This window comes from Musa acuminata, chromosome BXJ2-4 (genome assembly GCF_036884655.1).
Source record: "Musa acuminata AAA Group cultivar baxijiao chromosome BXJ2-4, Cavendish_Baxijiao_AAA, whole genome shotgun sequence".
Taxonomy (NCBI): Eukaryota; Viridiplantae; Streptophyta; class Magnoliopsida; order Zingiberales; family Musaceae; genus Musa; species Musa acuminata.
Genome location: NC_088341.1, coordinates 44,577,191 through 44,593,788, shown reverse-complemented (window position 1 = coordinate 44,593,788; position 16,598 = coordinate 44,577,191). Strand labels below are relative to the sequence as shown.

At 37.1% G+C, this 16,598-nt stretch overlaps 2 protein-coding genes across 3 annotated transcripts; both read right to left on the bottom strand.

Moving 5' to 3' along the window:
- Positions 1-278: 278 nt before the first annotated feature.
- On the bottom strand, positions 279-7,462 carry LOC103982484 (uncharacterized). The gene is made up of 5 exons (XM_009399420.3): positions 7,291-7,462; positions 4,182-4,254; positions 4,030-4,078; positions 3,396-3,519; positions 279-726 (listed from the first exon to the last, which is right to left on the bottom strand). The coding sequence occupies exons 1-5, from the start codon at positions 7,291-7,293 to the stop codon at positions 652-654; spliced, it is 324 nt and encodes a 107-aa protein (XP_009397695.2). The 5' UTR covers positions 7,294-7,462; the 3' UTR covers positions 279-651.
- Positions 7,463-8,334: 872 nt separating this feature from the next.
- Positions 8,335-15,845, bottom strand: LOC135611172 (bZIP transcription factor RISBZ2-like). Of its 2 annotated transcripts, none has more exons than XM_065106623.1 (6): positions 15,092-15,845; positions 13,459-13,549; positions 12,368-12,569; positions 10,789-10,864; positions 10,591-10,716; positions 8,335-8,852 (listed from the first exon to the last, which is right to left on the bottom strand). In XM_065106623.1, the coding sequence occupies exons 1-6, from the start codon at positions 15,635-15,637 to the stop codon at positions 8,448-8,450; spliced, it is 1,446 nt and encodes a 481-aa protein (XP_064962695.1). In that variant the 5' UTR covers positions 15,638-15,845; the 3' UTR covers positions 8,335-8,447. The 2 variants fall into 2 exon arrangements, with proteins under 2 accessions (XP_064962695.1, XP_064962696.1); XM_065106624.1 differs by having other exon boundaries at positions 15,101-15,845.
- Between the last annotated feature and the right edge of the window lie 753 nt (positions 15,846-16,598).

Below are 16,598 nucleotides of genomic sequence, written 5' to 3'. Positions count from 1 at the left end.
TCAATCTCCGAGTCAGCATGGGAGCAATTGTAACCCTATCTCAATCTGTATCATATATGAAATTTTCCAACGTCTCTTCTATCACAGGTTTTATTCCTTGATTGTTAAGCTGTTACAGATTTTGAAGTGACTCCATAAGTGAATATAGATCGATAAGGTACATTTCATTCTCCCATGTACCAGATTTTAGGAATATACTTTATGATGAAGCATACTATTTGTTCAATGCAGACTTAATATTACGTATGGAGAGTTACCTGTTGATTTGAGTCAATTGGTAATCCAATTTTTGGTCCATTGGCCAAAAAGACTGATAACACAATAGTTAAATTATTGGTACATCATAAGCAGTAGTAGTAACCTTTAAGGCCACATTTCTTATCGACATGAGAGACAGGAGGTTCTATATGCAAGAACCCTAAATAAAGACACAGATAAATTAACCAGTTAGCAAATAAAAGGTGTCCATTTCCATTCCTTGTAAAATTAAAGAACAATTAACAGGGAAGAGATCAAATCTGAGAATCCATCCGTGGTAGATCAGTGATGAACAGTATTCAATATCAGTACTTCTGCTAAGAAATCAGTTTCTCTATTTTTCTGTGATCTGTTGTTCAAACTCACAAATAAATCATCTCTGGAGGTTCATAGTCAATTTTTCAATTTATCTCCATCTGTGTTCTCCTTTGACGATGTTGTCAACTTCAAGTTTCGTAGATCCACGAGCTGCAAATTATCACATGACAATGAAATATATCATAGTCCACACAATGAATAACATAAATACCACATATCATTTCTCTTAAACCCTATTTTAGGTCAAGGCAGTCAAATAAGAATGGGTTGTTATCTGAAAAAGCCTATATATTTTTTTTAACCACACTGTTTATACGTAGCCAACCCCTAATGACTGGGAAATTTCAGCTTTTATGGTTGTTGTAGCTGATAAATGAGGATTCACTAGTTCTTTAAGGAGTGATCTTCCTCCAAATGTTCATATGATAAAAGTTGCATTATGAATGTTCTTTGAAACATGAAAGCACGTTTACTTTGTCTCGTAAGAAAATACATATATTGTACAAATTGTTGCAGATTAAACCAACTTCTTGGCTTCCCTGGGCAGATTAGAAGTATAAAATAATTATGTAAAAATATCTCTTGGTTAAGGTCCATTCTAGCTCCTATGGTTTTCATTATGAACATCTTAAACTCTTATAGTTTACTAGTGTTTAAATAACTTCTACATTTTAAAAAACATAGTATATAAATTCCTTCCGTCAAGTCTGAATTAACAAACGTTAAAGTCTATTTACGTGACATGCTGACTCACAATAAACCATTAATATAATGATATGTGTAATTTGATTTAAAAAAAAAACTGAGACCACCATCAATGACGGGAGGAGGCGTCGTCGTGGAAGCGACCACCCGTAGCTGCATCGAGCTTATCGAGGAAGAGGAAGCGACGGACGAAGACAGAGGTGAGAGAGAGCTAGATCACCACATCGTAGGCGTGATAGGTGGGGGCACATGAGAGAATGAAGTGGGTGGCGATGGAGACGAAGACGCCCAAGAGGAGAAAGAGGGACCAGAAGACCATTGCATGCCTAGCGTTGGACTGGCCAACGCACATCTACATTAGGCAGGACTGAAAGCTCTTGAGCTCGTCGTCAGCACGGGAGAGGCTGCGTGCGTACGATGCCCTGCTAAGCAACAGTGGGTCGATGGTGTTGGTGGTGGTCGCTTCCACAATGACACTTCCTCTAGCCATTGATGGAGGTCCTAATTTTTTTTTAAAAACTTAAATTATATGTGTTATTATATTAATGATTTATTGTGAGTCAGCATGTTATGTAAACAGACTCTAATGTCTATTAACTCAGACTTGACGAGAATGACTTACATGTTATGTTTTTTAAAATGTAAAGGTTATTTTAGACACGAGTAAATCATACGAGCTTAAAAGGTCTATGACCAAAACCACAAAGGGTTAAAATAGAGCTTAACCCTTTTTTAGATTTAAATTACACGTGTCATTATATTAATAATTTATTGTAAGTCAATATGCCACGTAAGCAGACTCTATCTGTTAACTCAAACTTTGATGGAAGAAGCTTATATATTATGTTTTTAAAAATATAAGTGTTATTTTATACACGAGTTAACCTCTACATAATTAGCCTGTTAGGATCTCTATACAAGTTATTAATGTTTATGGCAACTCTAACATGATAATTAGACCATTTTTCTTTGGATATTGAAAGAAAAATCATAAAGAATCGCACAAAAACTAGCCACATCATAGATCGTGGAACTCAAGGTCATGATTTTCCCGAGTGTCTATGAGATAAAAGTATTTTCTCTAGTGGCAAGAAGGTCCACTTATCATTCAGTACTTCAACTCATTGTAGGTAAAATTGCAAACGTCTCTGGATTACTACTCTTGAACTTCTGTCACAATCTATGGAGAGATTTCCAAGTTTAATCTCGTCAGAACACAAATAAGATTTGTTTATGCCCTCCCAGTGCAGCAACTACCAGGAATGTGCCAATAAGATCCCTTCATATGCATGAAAAATGACCCTAAAAGAAAGAATGAGATGTTTACTGATTGCTTTGAGATAGGCAAACATTGGTTTTAGATTGTGTAGACTTGCTTGGATATTTGACATAGATGTGGCAGTGAGAAAGTAACATTCATAAAAAAAAAAGGCAAAAGTGGATACTTGGAACTAGCATTCTCGTACCATGTCATGATTCTTAAGGGACAACTTAATCGAAAGAACTTAGCATGTTGAAGTCTGTTATATGGAAATGTCATTTATCAAGACACTAACATGGCAAAAAGATCACTACTCAAGTTATAAATATGACCTTAAATATGAAAGTCTCACTGCTCATGCCATGCCCACTCCGAGAAAAATCTTAAAGATTTGTTGGACTCATGTCAACACTGGAGTTAGGAGACCTGAATAAGTAAATAGGTCTCACTATGTCAAGCCAACCCTCTAATTGAACCAGTCACGTGGTTGCCTAATTCTATTTTAGAACTAAGTTATGCAGTAGAGGCAACCAGAACAACAAAAAGAAAGCATCTACTCTAAATATTTTATTTTCAATACATCAATTCTTTCCTGCAATTTGGCAATATCCACTATTTGTTTTCCCCTTTTGAAAAAATTGAGAGGCCATCATAGATTTTCTTCCTAGTATGACTGAATCATCATTACTTAACTTGTCTAGCATTTAAGATATCATACAAATCATAAACTGCAACTAGATGAATGCCAAACTGATTAAGGAAGCCAGTTAATCTTCCTCATATAGACTAGTTCAAAAGTTAAATTAAGGAGTTTCCAGAAACTACACAGGAAAACAATAATAAAAAAACTGACCTGTCTGCATGTTTCTCTGTGAGCTGCTAAGAGCTCATCATATTTCAATTGCAAATCTGACTTTTCAGCTTGTAGCTTTTCATATTCAGAAATTGATGGGCCACCCAACTTTTGTTGGACGAACCTGACAAAAGGCAGTCATTTCATGCTCTGTTGTATGCTTTGAAAAACACAAGCTTATGTTATTCCTTGCAACAGAGTCATTCTTGTCACAGAAAGAGGTTGAGAATAAAGAGTAAAGTGAAATAAAGCAGCTAATTTGCTAAGATGTTAATGTCATAAGAAGCTATCACCACATGCTAATTCCTTTCTGAAACTGAAGAAACTTTGCTAGTTCAAGTTCATTGAAGCAATCATCTATGGACAAAATTAACTGACAGCAATTTTATATTGTTAGTTAATTCATGAAGAAAGAGCTTATGAATATCTTAGGAGCAAAAGTTGAAGCCTAAAGTAGTTGATCCCTGGTTAATGTAGCCCATGCTACACAAGGAAAGTAAAAAAACAATCCTGTTCATAAAGAATGCTTTGAATAAACTTGTCATGTAAAAAGAATTTCCAAAAAATCTAAACTTGGTTGGCTCTTCAATTCAAATTTTCTTCTGTTTTTAAGGAAAACGGTCAGAGAACTTACTCTAAGGCAGATGAAGGCTTGTCATTTTCTTCATACAGTGCAACAAGAACTACAAGGAATGATAAGGTGGTTACTCATGGCAACTGCTTACAGTTTACCAAAATATCTTGAATAAAAAATAATCAAAAGAAGCCAATAAGACAAAGGAAAACCTTTAGTGAGAGCATCAAGCACCCCGCTTGATTCCAGATACTTCCTGAAAGCTTCCTTTTTTGCTTCCCTTTCCTGCAAAAGTCATTGTTGCAATGAGGAAACATTGTGAAAGAATAAACTTGAATTCATCATTTGTTAAGAAAAATGGCAGAGCATCAAGAAGCCAAACTAAAGCACTTATAATACTTGTGATGCTATGACTGTACACGTTGTTACAAACTTGCAACATTTTGCAAGAATGAAACATACAATTTTCTTTTGCTTTATGACAGGGCCTGAACATTTTAACATCTTTTCCATCAACATGGGTAATTTCAATTATAATTTAGTCACTTCATTTGTCAAAGTTATTCAGGAAGCTAGTGTGCTTTGAATTTGACTGTCAAACTTCTAGTTCCTCACATGACACATATACTAGATTCAATGTTCTAGTTCCCAGCTAGAAAACCTTCTGTTATCAGGAGTCTTTCTGGATTGTTCTTTATGAGCATATTAAGAAAGTCACAAAGTAAATGGTAAAACATATAGTGAATAATTATCCACATCCTGGATTGTCGTCAGATGATAGGAACTTGGCATCTATTACCCAAAGTATGGAGCAGTGGTTCCTCAGTTTCTTCCTCGGAAATGGTCAACATTCTTAAAGAAACATTAGGGTTCAATGTCCAACCATTAAACAAAGTTTAGCATTTAGATGGAGACACATACTAGGATGTCATTTTATATATTTCAAAAATTAAAAAAATCTAAGAAGAAAATAATTTAATAAAAATTTGAAAGATGAGTAAGCATATGATTTCAACATGCATGTTGGTTATTACAGCACTACAATTATTCAAATATTTTCATACTTGAAACATAAATAATTTTCTTGGCTGGATGGAGATCTTTTGGATGTAATTAAGGTAGTCAATTGAAGAATATCTATTGCTAACTCAGATAACCATATACCATGTTTAAATGTCACCTGATAATTTGTGTAGGTTTTCGACCCACTTATCCAACCACAAATTAAACCCTGCTGAATGTAACAAAGGATCAAGAAATTTCAATGCATGTCAGAAGGTAAAGACGGTTTTCGACATCTAATTTCTGTGGTTCAGGAATATTAACACCTACCCACCAAGACCACCAGAGAATGATTGAAGTGAAACTGCTGATTTTCATCTGTCTATTACACCTTCCTGACATTGTGGACTTCAAATATCAGGTCAAGGCAAATTATCCTCATTCTAGGTGTTGACCCAAGTGTCCTTTCCTTATCTATCAGGTCAAATCAATGTCCAATCTGACCATTAAATACAATAGGACTGCTGGTCTTTCTTTCTGAGCTAGTTTCCATATTTATTTGTTATCAAATGAAGCCAGTAGTTGCCCTTTCACATCCGAACTGATTAAGTACAGAAGAGGAACAAGAAGTCCTGTTAAATCCCATCTTCTAAAAGCAGCTGAACTTGGCTTCATTAAGTCATGTTGGGACTCAAATCAAGTCCAATATGCTCTGTAATAGATTGCAAATGATATTCTTGTTCTTACGTTAATTTATTCATCTTTGTGTTATCTTACTAATTAAGGACCTTGACACATAAACTATGCACATAATTAATGAAAGAAAATGGTTAATGTCTTGTTATTTGTCCCTACAGGGCCAAAATTCATGGTTTTATGTCTTTTAGACTACAAATGAAACTCGGTCATCTTGATTTCTTCTTGCAACTTGAGGCTCTTATCATACATGAAGCATACATGTCTTAGGCAGTTTATCCATAGCATCATAAATCAGTGTTATAGGCTAACAAGATCCATCACTAGCCATCACCAATGTGAGTACTCTGAACTGTAAGAAAATTTCTATTCTAGGTAGGCCCTGCAAGTTTTTGCACTTCCAGGGTGAACCCTAGAAAGTGCCTTTAACCTTTACTACTGTTGGACTGAATGTGGCTTTAGCAAGGCCTCCAACTGGGGGTTAGAGTCTCTTCATGTCCTAAGGTAGGCATCAGCTGATGAAATCCATCACTAGTCATCATGGGTACGAGTACTCCAACCAATGAAAAATTGTCAACTTTGGGATGGGTCCTACATAATCTTATATTTTCGGATGGACTGAAAATGGCACCTTTGGGAGGAGAGTGGTCTTTGGCTTCTTATGAGACATTAGCCCTCCAACTCTCCAACCATTGTGCGTCTAATTGTGATGTCATATGAACAAATATTTTTTGCATATATTCCAAAGCAATCTTCTGCATTCTTATGAAGAGAAACTTAGTCCTACGTATAGCTGCATTGACTTAACAAGCATTCAAAAAAGAAGCCTTCACTAGGTTCTAGCTATTGAGCTGACTAAATTCAGCACTTCAGGAGTTAAGATTGATATAATAAGAAAGTAATAAAAATGTGTCTAGCTAGCTTGCTTGCCTTTAAGACAGTCATCAAAGACTTGGATCATTTTCTTCTTTGCTTCCTTGTGGCAAAATGTGATCTCACTGGATGTGTGAACCTCCTCAATACTAAATGTGATCTCACTCCTTGAATCCTTTTTTGTCTTTTATTCTGTCTTTTTGCTGGCACACCAGTGTTAGCAATTCCTTAGAAGACAAATTTTGCTGAATTTTCTATCTTCCCACTGTTAAAATGGCAAGCAACCTATCACGACCTATGAGAATGGTATTGCACAAAGGTTGAATATCACCTATATAATAAAACCTCAAAACTGAATAAATAAATACATAGCATTCTGTCTATTTCGCGTTTCAACATAATAATTTTAAGCATCTAACTCGGAGATTCTGTTTATTACTTCCTAGGGCTTTGATGAACCTTATGTACCGTCCATCACAACTAAATTCACCGAAAAACAATTTTTCACTCCACAATCAAGACGAAGTAATGTAACTAACTAACTAAGATTTGCAAGGTCATCCGAATGGACAAAACCTGACCCAACCAAAAGAAAAATGCAGGAATTTCTTGGACTGATTGCTAACTATAAGACAACAGTCGGCCAACTAGCTGTCCAACCAAACTAGTTAAGAAGACATGGTAAAAAAATAATAAGATTACAGCGACGTATGCCGAATCTTGAAGAGGAGGCAAAAGATGAAGCATTACCATGCTCTTTATACCATCAGACTCCAACGAAATCCGGCCAAAGGAATCGATTTTTCCTGCGATTCAGGAGCGGATGTTAGGGTTTGAAGAAGTGTTTGGGATCGAGGATGAGGAACCGCGGATCGGCCGGCGGGCAGCTAGGACGGTGTCGGGGAACGGATCCAAACCACCAAGAACTATGCACTATAAATCAGTAGGAACAGAATAAATGGGTGCGGGGTAGCGAACATAGTATTACGAAAATACCCTCGACAGTGGAGTGGGCCCGGGGGTTGGTTCGATCGGTATCCCCTCCAGTTGCGATCGGAACCCCGTTGATCATCTACGGCTGATACATGAAAGGACAGGTGGGACCTGATATATCGACGGTTTATATACGAGGACCGGAGTTTCGGTGGCCAACTCTGTCGGAGAGAATCCGCCCTCTGGTTGGAAGGCGGGGCGTTCCCGGACCCTCGCCCGATGAGTCTGGGAAACGACACGACGACGTTGACTTTGACTTCAGCTGCTGATCTGTCAACTCCCGGATGGCTTTTATAATAATTATTTTTCTATGTTTTTATGAATTAAAGTAAAAAATTACACTTCGAGATTTGTGTACATCATGCTTTGAGATGCGTAAAGGGATCGAACCGTACACCTCCATACGGAGAAATCATATAACTGTAGGGTTACTCTCTATTGCTTGAAATCTCCAAACGCTCAATCCAATGGTTCCTACCTCATCACAAATCTCGATGAAGGCTATCGAACGATCGCGATCATCCAAAACACATTGAAAGGTTCTAATTCATGGAGGATCCCATCAAATTGTTCACCTTTCTATCATTTGTGGTCGGATCGATGAGACTTCTGAGCAAAACTATCAGCATTCCACCTTAGCAGCCAACATCAAAACTTCCAAAGCATATGATGCCAACATTGACCAAGTTAATAGCTCAGATGCTTTCTTCCCCTAAATGCATATTACAGGCCTGGAGGTATATAGAACAGGCATTATATGATTTCATCCGAAGTAAATAATCATCAGGACAAACAGCACAGTTGAGGTTGTCAATGATAGCGTCCTAAATAAAAAGCAAATCAATCTTCTTCACAAGGCACAATGTGCTTACAACATCAAATATAATATAGTCTTACATGTCCATTAGACTGACTTAGTTCTTGTTGTTGGTGAGGGAGGTGTCAGGATCCCATGCAGCGGTATCCCATTGCAGGGGTGAGGTTGGCCCTCCGAACATTCTTTCTTCAAGATGCTCCAGGCTGTCTATCCGCTGCAAGGAAGCGGGTCCAGCGATCCTCCCTGCAGCCGCAGCACCACGGACTGCATTCTCGACTGCGGGAGCAACCCCAATGTCTGGAAGGCAGGTGGTTACCCTCTGCTCATGTGGGGACACATGGTAGAAGTGGTTTGAGTCATCATGGACAGGAACAGCAGCATCGGAGGTTGCATCGGATGGACTCCCAGCAAAGGATAAACTGATATTTGACATGTCAGAGATGATTGGGTACAAAGGACTCACTCCAGTTACCCTCTTTACTGTCTCCTCAGCCATTTTCACCTAAGCACTAGAGATATTAGATTCAAACATAGAAGATTTTGTAAAAATATCGATGATTCTACAGCTCTTATTAGCACAACTTTACAACCGACTATAATCTTCTCACCAAACTGATGATGGTTACAACGAAACACTCATGGATGCATGTTTTGGAAGCCACAGATGTGCTTCGAAGTTCGAACACTAGTTAGTTGAAATGAAATATGATATGCGCTCTACGATAACTATCCAATTACATGAGGAACCAGTGGTCCAATAACTAGCATCAAAAAGATGAATCAGATGTTACGGATAGATAATGTCTTATGACATTGCCCGGAAATATGTATTGTGAACAAAACTTTAATTAGAAAACAACTTGTTCATAGCATTTGCTGTGGCCAAAAATTTTCAATGGTTTAATACTGAATTAACCTAACCAAGACCCAATTCTTTTGAAAGTTGACCCAAATTCTGAGAGGTATACTCAAAGAACCAGTATTTTAAAGGGCATATATGTCGAAATCCAATAAAAAAACTTATCTTTTCTCCTAGAAGACCCCTAAAACAGACTGATGCCTTTGTTTTAGGGGTCTGTTTGCTTCATTAGACAGTGAACATCATCAAGTTTTCATTTCATTAACGATATTTGTCTGGAAAATAGATAGACGACACTGTTTTATTACTGACCTTTCTGTTGAAGATAATCTGAATAGTGAATATATAATATTTTGACTACATAGCATTACCACTTTCCATATTTAGTTGTTATGAGCTGCTTGAAAGTTGTGTGGTAAACCATTTACTGTTTCAATATTAGGTCAGCCCAGTGCATGAAGAGGCTTCAACCAATACAGGAGATGGAGGTCAACGTTAAACTTACGAACACAAACAGAGAGGTTCAATATTAACCTTCCTAACACAAGCAAAGAGGTTGTTCCCACAAAACGAATCATGGTCACCCAAGCAACAAATTAGTAACCTCAGCTTTGGGCTCATAGTGCTGGCCACACCATGATTAGTTAATTGACATTTCTATATTATAAATTCTAAATTTAAGTTAGTTGCACACTTCAAGGTCATAGCACTTGCCACACCATGCTACTTGCTTGCATTCTAATGCAATGGAAGAAGCATAAACCATTTCCAACAAGAGAGGTCTTTGAAAAATGCCATTAAGGCTAAAGAAAGGTTCTAGAATACTAGTAATTGTTGATGAATTTCCACTAAAGCACTAATTGCAATGGTTAAAAGTAGTACGGACACAGTCAAGCCACAACAAAGGTGATGAAAGTTGAGACACTAGGTGGACTTTTAGGCCATTCCCTGGAATTGAAACATCCCAAACTCAAGAAGAAAAAAAAAAAAATCAAATGTAAGCACCTCAGGAAAAAAAGTGTAAAATGCATGCAACTACTATGGCATATCAACCAAGAAGGAACTAAGAATGTTGAGTCATAAAATTGAGTTCATAAAACCTCTTATTGTCATTAGATAAAACTATTCATGAGTGTCATGATTGTTTATAGCTTTATAATAAAGAATGTTCCCTTAACCAGAGCCTTCTAGCACCTATACATATTTTCTACCTGCATTATACTGCTAAAAACCAAGAAATAAATCTATTCTTATACTTATAAACCATATAGAAATGGCATAAATATTGAACACAAATCACCATCTTTCTTCAAGGAACAACTGTATAGATTTCATCATGCAGAATCTGGAATAAACACACATGAACCAGTGAACAGTGTACCTTAGCTCTTAATGTCTCCACATCTGCCTTCAATATCCTATTGTCAACTGCAGCATCACTGTACTTCTGATTAATGTCGGTTAGCCGCTTTAAGAGAGATGAGTTCTCAATTCTTAATTGGGAGACCTATTCAAGAGTATGTCAAGTCTTGACACTTTTACTTATAAATATACAAGAAAATTGACAATCAGAAGAAACCTGCACTTCAAGCTCACTCAAATGTGCTTGCTTTCTCCTCCTTGAACGTCTTGCTGATTCTCGGTTCGAGAGCATTCTGGGCAACAAAAGATAAAATTCAAATTCACTACACATAATTGAAGCACCGAAATAAAGATACACATGTAGGATATAGATTATATCACAATAGTTCAAATTCACTACACATGATTGAAGCATTATTTGTGTATCTAAATAATATATAGTGATAAATCAATTGAAGAATTGGAATTCATACTCAGTCTATATCCTGCAGTATTATTGCTCATACTATTAAAGTAGGAATTCTCAATAATATTTAGTAAAAGAAAATAGTGGAAATTTTCAGTTGATTGCATATCCTGCCTGCAGTCAAACAATACCCAACGTGTTCCTTTAAGTTGGAGTCCTTGTGATCAGCATACTAAGGATAGCAAACTATGTAGAATCTCCTGGTGATTGGATTAAATTTTTTACACTTGGAAGTGAATTCCCCAAAGTTCTTATGATCTTCTAATATTTTGTTCTCTTCAATCTTTAAATTTCATTCTTCTGCCGTGCTTTGGTCTCTCACAATGTGAGCCATATCAATCACCAATGTAAAACCAAGAAAGACACCTCTAATCTAATTTTAGACTCACTTCCTGGTGAAAGACAAAAGGGCAAATAGGTATCCAGGTTGCCCATAGGATTAAAGAACAGAATTGGCCCTGATCATGGATTGTTGGATCAATTTTTTAAAATAATTTGACGTCGGCCAAAATCGACCAAAAATTGGTTGAGATCAGTCAGAAACTGGTCAATGCCAGTCAAGAACCTATAGGAACAAGTCAAAACCCAACCAAAATCAACCATTTCCAAAATACCATTTGGTTCCTGCTGATACTGTAAGAATGTGATCGAACCCTCAGTGCCTCGATTGAGATATGTGCCAGTAAGAAACACAAAAGTTACAGGATATTCCACAGACAACCAGAGAAACACAAGCTATGGATGCTTTAGTGTAGTGACCAACCATATATCTCTACACTTGAACACTTGAAATGTGTCACACGTTATGCTAATTAAATGCATTGACATTTTGGTCACTTTAACCCATAGCCGAGTGCCTTAACAAAAGTACAAAACCACAGAAATATTATAAATACTTCATAGTTTTTGACATATCCAAACTCTATCATGTCACATGACTCTCTCGAAATAATGAATACATGACATTTAAGTTCTGCCAAAAAAATGCCCAATCTTATGTCCAAAAAACTTGCATATTGTTCAAGAAAACATCCAAAAAACTGCAGTTATGCAGCAATGGGTGGTGGCAGGTCAACATAACTGCAGTTCTAAAACCTCAGGCTTCCAAGGAATGCTGAAAAGTTGACCTGCCACCACCTATTACCATTTTGAAGTATGAAAATCAAAGACCGAAAAGACATGGATATTTAAGTTATAAATATATAACAAAGATATGACCCAAGTCAGGCAACAGAATTAATGCAGCATTCAGATTATAAGGAAATAAAGGTCATTAAGGGCTTGCTATTCCAAGAAAACCAGTATTAAATTATTGTACAATCATATTCACCTCCTTATGCGTTTTATATCGGTTACATCCATATTATCATTGGTTTCTGCATCTCCTTCAACTTCATCATCATCATCTGACTGCTCCCTTGATGAACCACTAGTAGCTGGCCTACCTTGCGTGCCTGAATTCTGCAAAATGGACAGAGCTGGGACTCCACCAGGTCCACCACCTGCCTTATGTTGCACTGTAGAAGCATTTCCTGACAATGCAATATTAAATGTTAAGAAAGACAAAAAAGGAAAAAAAAAATAAAATTGTAATACATTGGCATGCACCAAATTTTCCATGCAAAGTAACAAGCCAACAGTGACAATTTCAAGCATATTGTAACAAAGGGCATGTTGCTATGCTGCATTTGAACTGCTGAAAGAAAAAGAGCTACATTCAATAAATTGAAACCAAGTTAAAATACTAGGTATTTTATGGCATTTGTATCCAGGTGACAAAATGAAACTTGTAGATTCTTTTACTTCCTACTCTATCCTTGGCTGAGTTTGAGGAAAGAAGACTTATTGCATCTTTCAACTTTTTACATGTAAAATCAAATATAGAAGACTTGATTTTACAATCGAGATAACCAAGTTGCTAGTAGCATAAGACAGTCCACACCTTGTGTGATTATACGAAATTGAAAATATTAGTGTCAGTGCAGAATCCATTCACTCCTCCACATAGTGTTCTCTTGACTAGAATATGACCAAGTTTTATTTAATCCATGACATAAAAAAAGATGAAATCAACTAACTTTGGCCTTCACTCTACATGACTGCCATTTTTTTATGAATCAGAGTCCTCTTACAATTTTTTCTAGAAAAGTAAGTACTGTTATTATATATATTAGCATAAAAATCCATTCAACTCTTTTCCTTCGACTTATATGATAGCATTGTAAATATGAACATACAGACATGATTTAACTTGGCATAACCTATCCTAAATATGAATACACAACAACATGCCTCGCAATTCCAGTAAGATGAATATGCTCTTCAAACACTCTCTTCACCAGAAACAATTTACAAATTTGTAAATGGGAAAAATATGCCAAAAGTATATCCTAGATGACTATATTGTATTGGAAGTTATACCCTTCACAGGTGCTTGAGAACCAAGATGCGAAACATCTGAAATCGGTGACATGCTGTCAGCTATAGAAGCAGAATCTTGAACACTAGAACCCTGCAATATAGAAATATACGATTTGAGAAACCACAATTAACATCCACATAGTTCATTTATAAAACTGGTAGAATGTAACATGTAAATAAATCTGTGAATTATTACACTTCAAAAACACATTAGCCATGACATCTAAGAATTTACAATGTTGTTGCCAGAAAATATAAAATCAAATGAGAGCTGTACTGCAACATCTAAGGTACATACTAGGGAACAAAGATATTATACAACTCAGTAAGAAAGAAGGGAACATCAATCTTTATAATTTTTCGTCCATTACAAATATTTTGGTAAGTAATGGTAAAAAAATAGAAATTATGCATAAAATTAGCTTTATACTACTGCAACAGTTAATTGCATGATAATAGTTATGCAAATGATGCAGCGGATATCTCTCAAATATGATTTATGGTCATATCTTGCCGTATATTTTATCTTACAATCTAGAGATAACCCTCATCTTTTGCAATTCTAGCATGGTTCTGTCTGCAGATGGTTGATGATTTCCTTTTTCTTTCTTTTTCATTTTGATTTATTGACACTGATTTAAGGATAATGACGATATGAAGCAACAGTAATACTAAACAATGCATGGGGTGCACTAACAACCAAGACAAAAATTCATGCAGTTAGTTCCATGAGGATATTGCGCCCTGAAGGATTAAATAACAAACAAATAAAACATTAAGCTCAAATATAAATTTTTTAATGGAAGGGAACAATGAAACAGTTCCTTTTGATTTTCAGCTGAAAACACAATTACACACCTTTATCTGTCCACGTCGTTATTGTTTATTTCTTGGCTTGGGAGTTTTTCCCTTTGATACTTCTCGATTCATTTTAGTTTCATTTGATTAAGCTTATGTATCAGTAACTAGAAAATTAACTGTACATCTGACTAAGCTTTCTAATTTAAGAAATTCTATATTTTAAAAATCATATATTTTGCTCATAAGTCTCTTAATTTGAATCTCAAGGCATAGATTAGATCAAGTATAAATGTTTGAAAGCATTAGCCAGCTCCATTGTGCCATCAAACCTTCACTAATATAGAGCTCAGAGATTGTACCAGTCTTGCTTCAGTTTGGTTCATATGCTCACTCAACCACTCAAGTAAGCTAATGATGAAACTTGCACCCAAGAACCGAGACAATTATCCTTTCCATCCACTCGAGATGTGTTAACAGGACAAACAAGCGCCAAATTGGGAAGGGGTAGTTTGATGGGTAAGAAGCACTTTTTGCACACTGAACACAACCCCCAAGATTTTGGATCAATGCCATTCAGCATTCCTTTTTTTTCTAAAAGGATCAGGCAATTATCTAGGACAGTAAAGTAAAACTATGGTACAGATATCAGAAAAGAAAGCCTATACCATAAACCTTTAGTGGAAATTTCATAGTCCAAAACTGATAATCTTAGAAACCAAGACGCTGAAATTAAAAGAGGAACGTTGTTTAATATCCTTATACAAGCTAAACAGACGATGATAATGGATTAATAATTGGAAGTATACATAATTCATGAAAAATATTACGCAACTGGGTGTACCCGGGACATGGCGACAGCGGCACAGGCAATGTCCAGCTTGTGCTTCAAAAGCGTTTGGTAATGCCCGGGATCGACGGTAGCCGGCAGATCGGAAGGCTGTGGAGGTACAGCCACAACGATCGGCGCCTTAATCTCCACCACCTCATCATCCCCGACTCGTCCCAGTTCCCTCCGACCCTCGCAAAAGTTCGACCCCACGACGGAAGAGGAGGCGCTCGGATTGGGGGCCACGTTACGGTTGGGGTTGGGATGGAAGCTAGGGTTAGGGTTAGGGTTAGGGTTGGGGGCGGAGGATGCAGCGGTAGGGGCGGGGGCGGGCTCCTCTGCCAGAAACCTCTCGAAATACCACTCCGAGGGGCTCCGGTTCATGGCGGCTCCGCCGGGCGGAGGGGGGAGCCCCGGCGGCGGGGCAGGGGAGGCGGCCCAGAAGGAGTCGCCTATCTCGTCCACCGAGAAGACCCTCTCCATCTCTCTATCTCTCTGTCTCTCTCGATCGAATCCCTTGGAAGGCAGAGGAGGTGACGTCTTCTTCTCCATTCTTTTTCTCCGTGGTGAGGAAAGGGGAAGAACGGGCTTCTCCCACACGCCCACCGCCAACTCCTCCCGCCTACCTGACCTTACATCTGAAGAAGTCAGCCATGGCCCTTTCAGGGCCCACAGCACCACGCGATCAAAATACAGGTAGGAAATGCGAGTATGAATAAACACGTGCTGACACAGAAAGCTTTTGTCTTGTGCCTCTTTATAAAAGAGGAGGAATCCTCCTCGCATCCTCCTCTTGCAGGTTGTCTTCTTTATGTATATTTTTATACGTGCATCCCGTTGTACAACATTTGCATGTTTCAGCAAATAGCTTTTTTTAATGATATGGATTAAATGAAAACGCTCCAAATTATATAACCATTCAGCAAATATATATATATATATATATATATATATATATATAAAGTGGAAAAATAAATTAAACTGCACTAACATAAGCCAAAAATCCTTAGGACATTCTTATTATTGTATCCAATAGCACTCGAGCACTCACGTGTAAGAGTAGATAGGCATGTTGGATAGATTGTATAGGCAATACGCAACTCTATTCAAACAAAGTACAAATGAAAAGACTTATAGCATCTTTGAACAATTGCACGATGGTAGAAAGCCCACCTCCACATGCAAATCCATCACTACTCACGTGCCAACACAATCGTACACGCATGATAATATAATCACACGAGGATCGACAAGCAATCAAAACAGAACATCAAGAGGAACATAATCCAATAAAGCCTAATATTGAATTTGATCTCCATTTATTATAAATTTTTCAGTCATATCAGAGTAATTTCTATTAATTTTAGAGATCTAAAAGCGAAATCTTTATATGAGAACAAGGGCTACACTTTTGCTAAATTTACATGCTACTTTAGGTTTTGGTTTTGGTCTTCCATGACCTGATGCAAGATGGCCAATCCAATGTCTTCTGTCAATATCATTTAATTACATA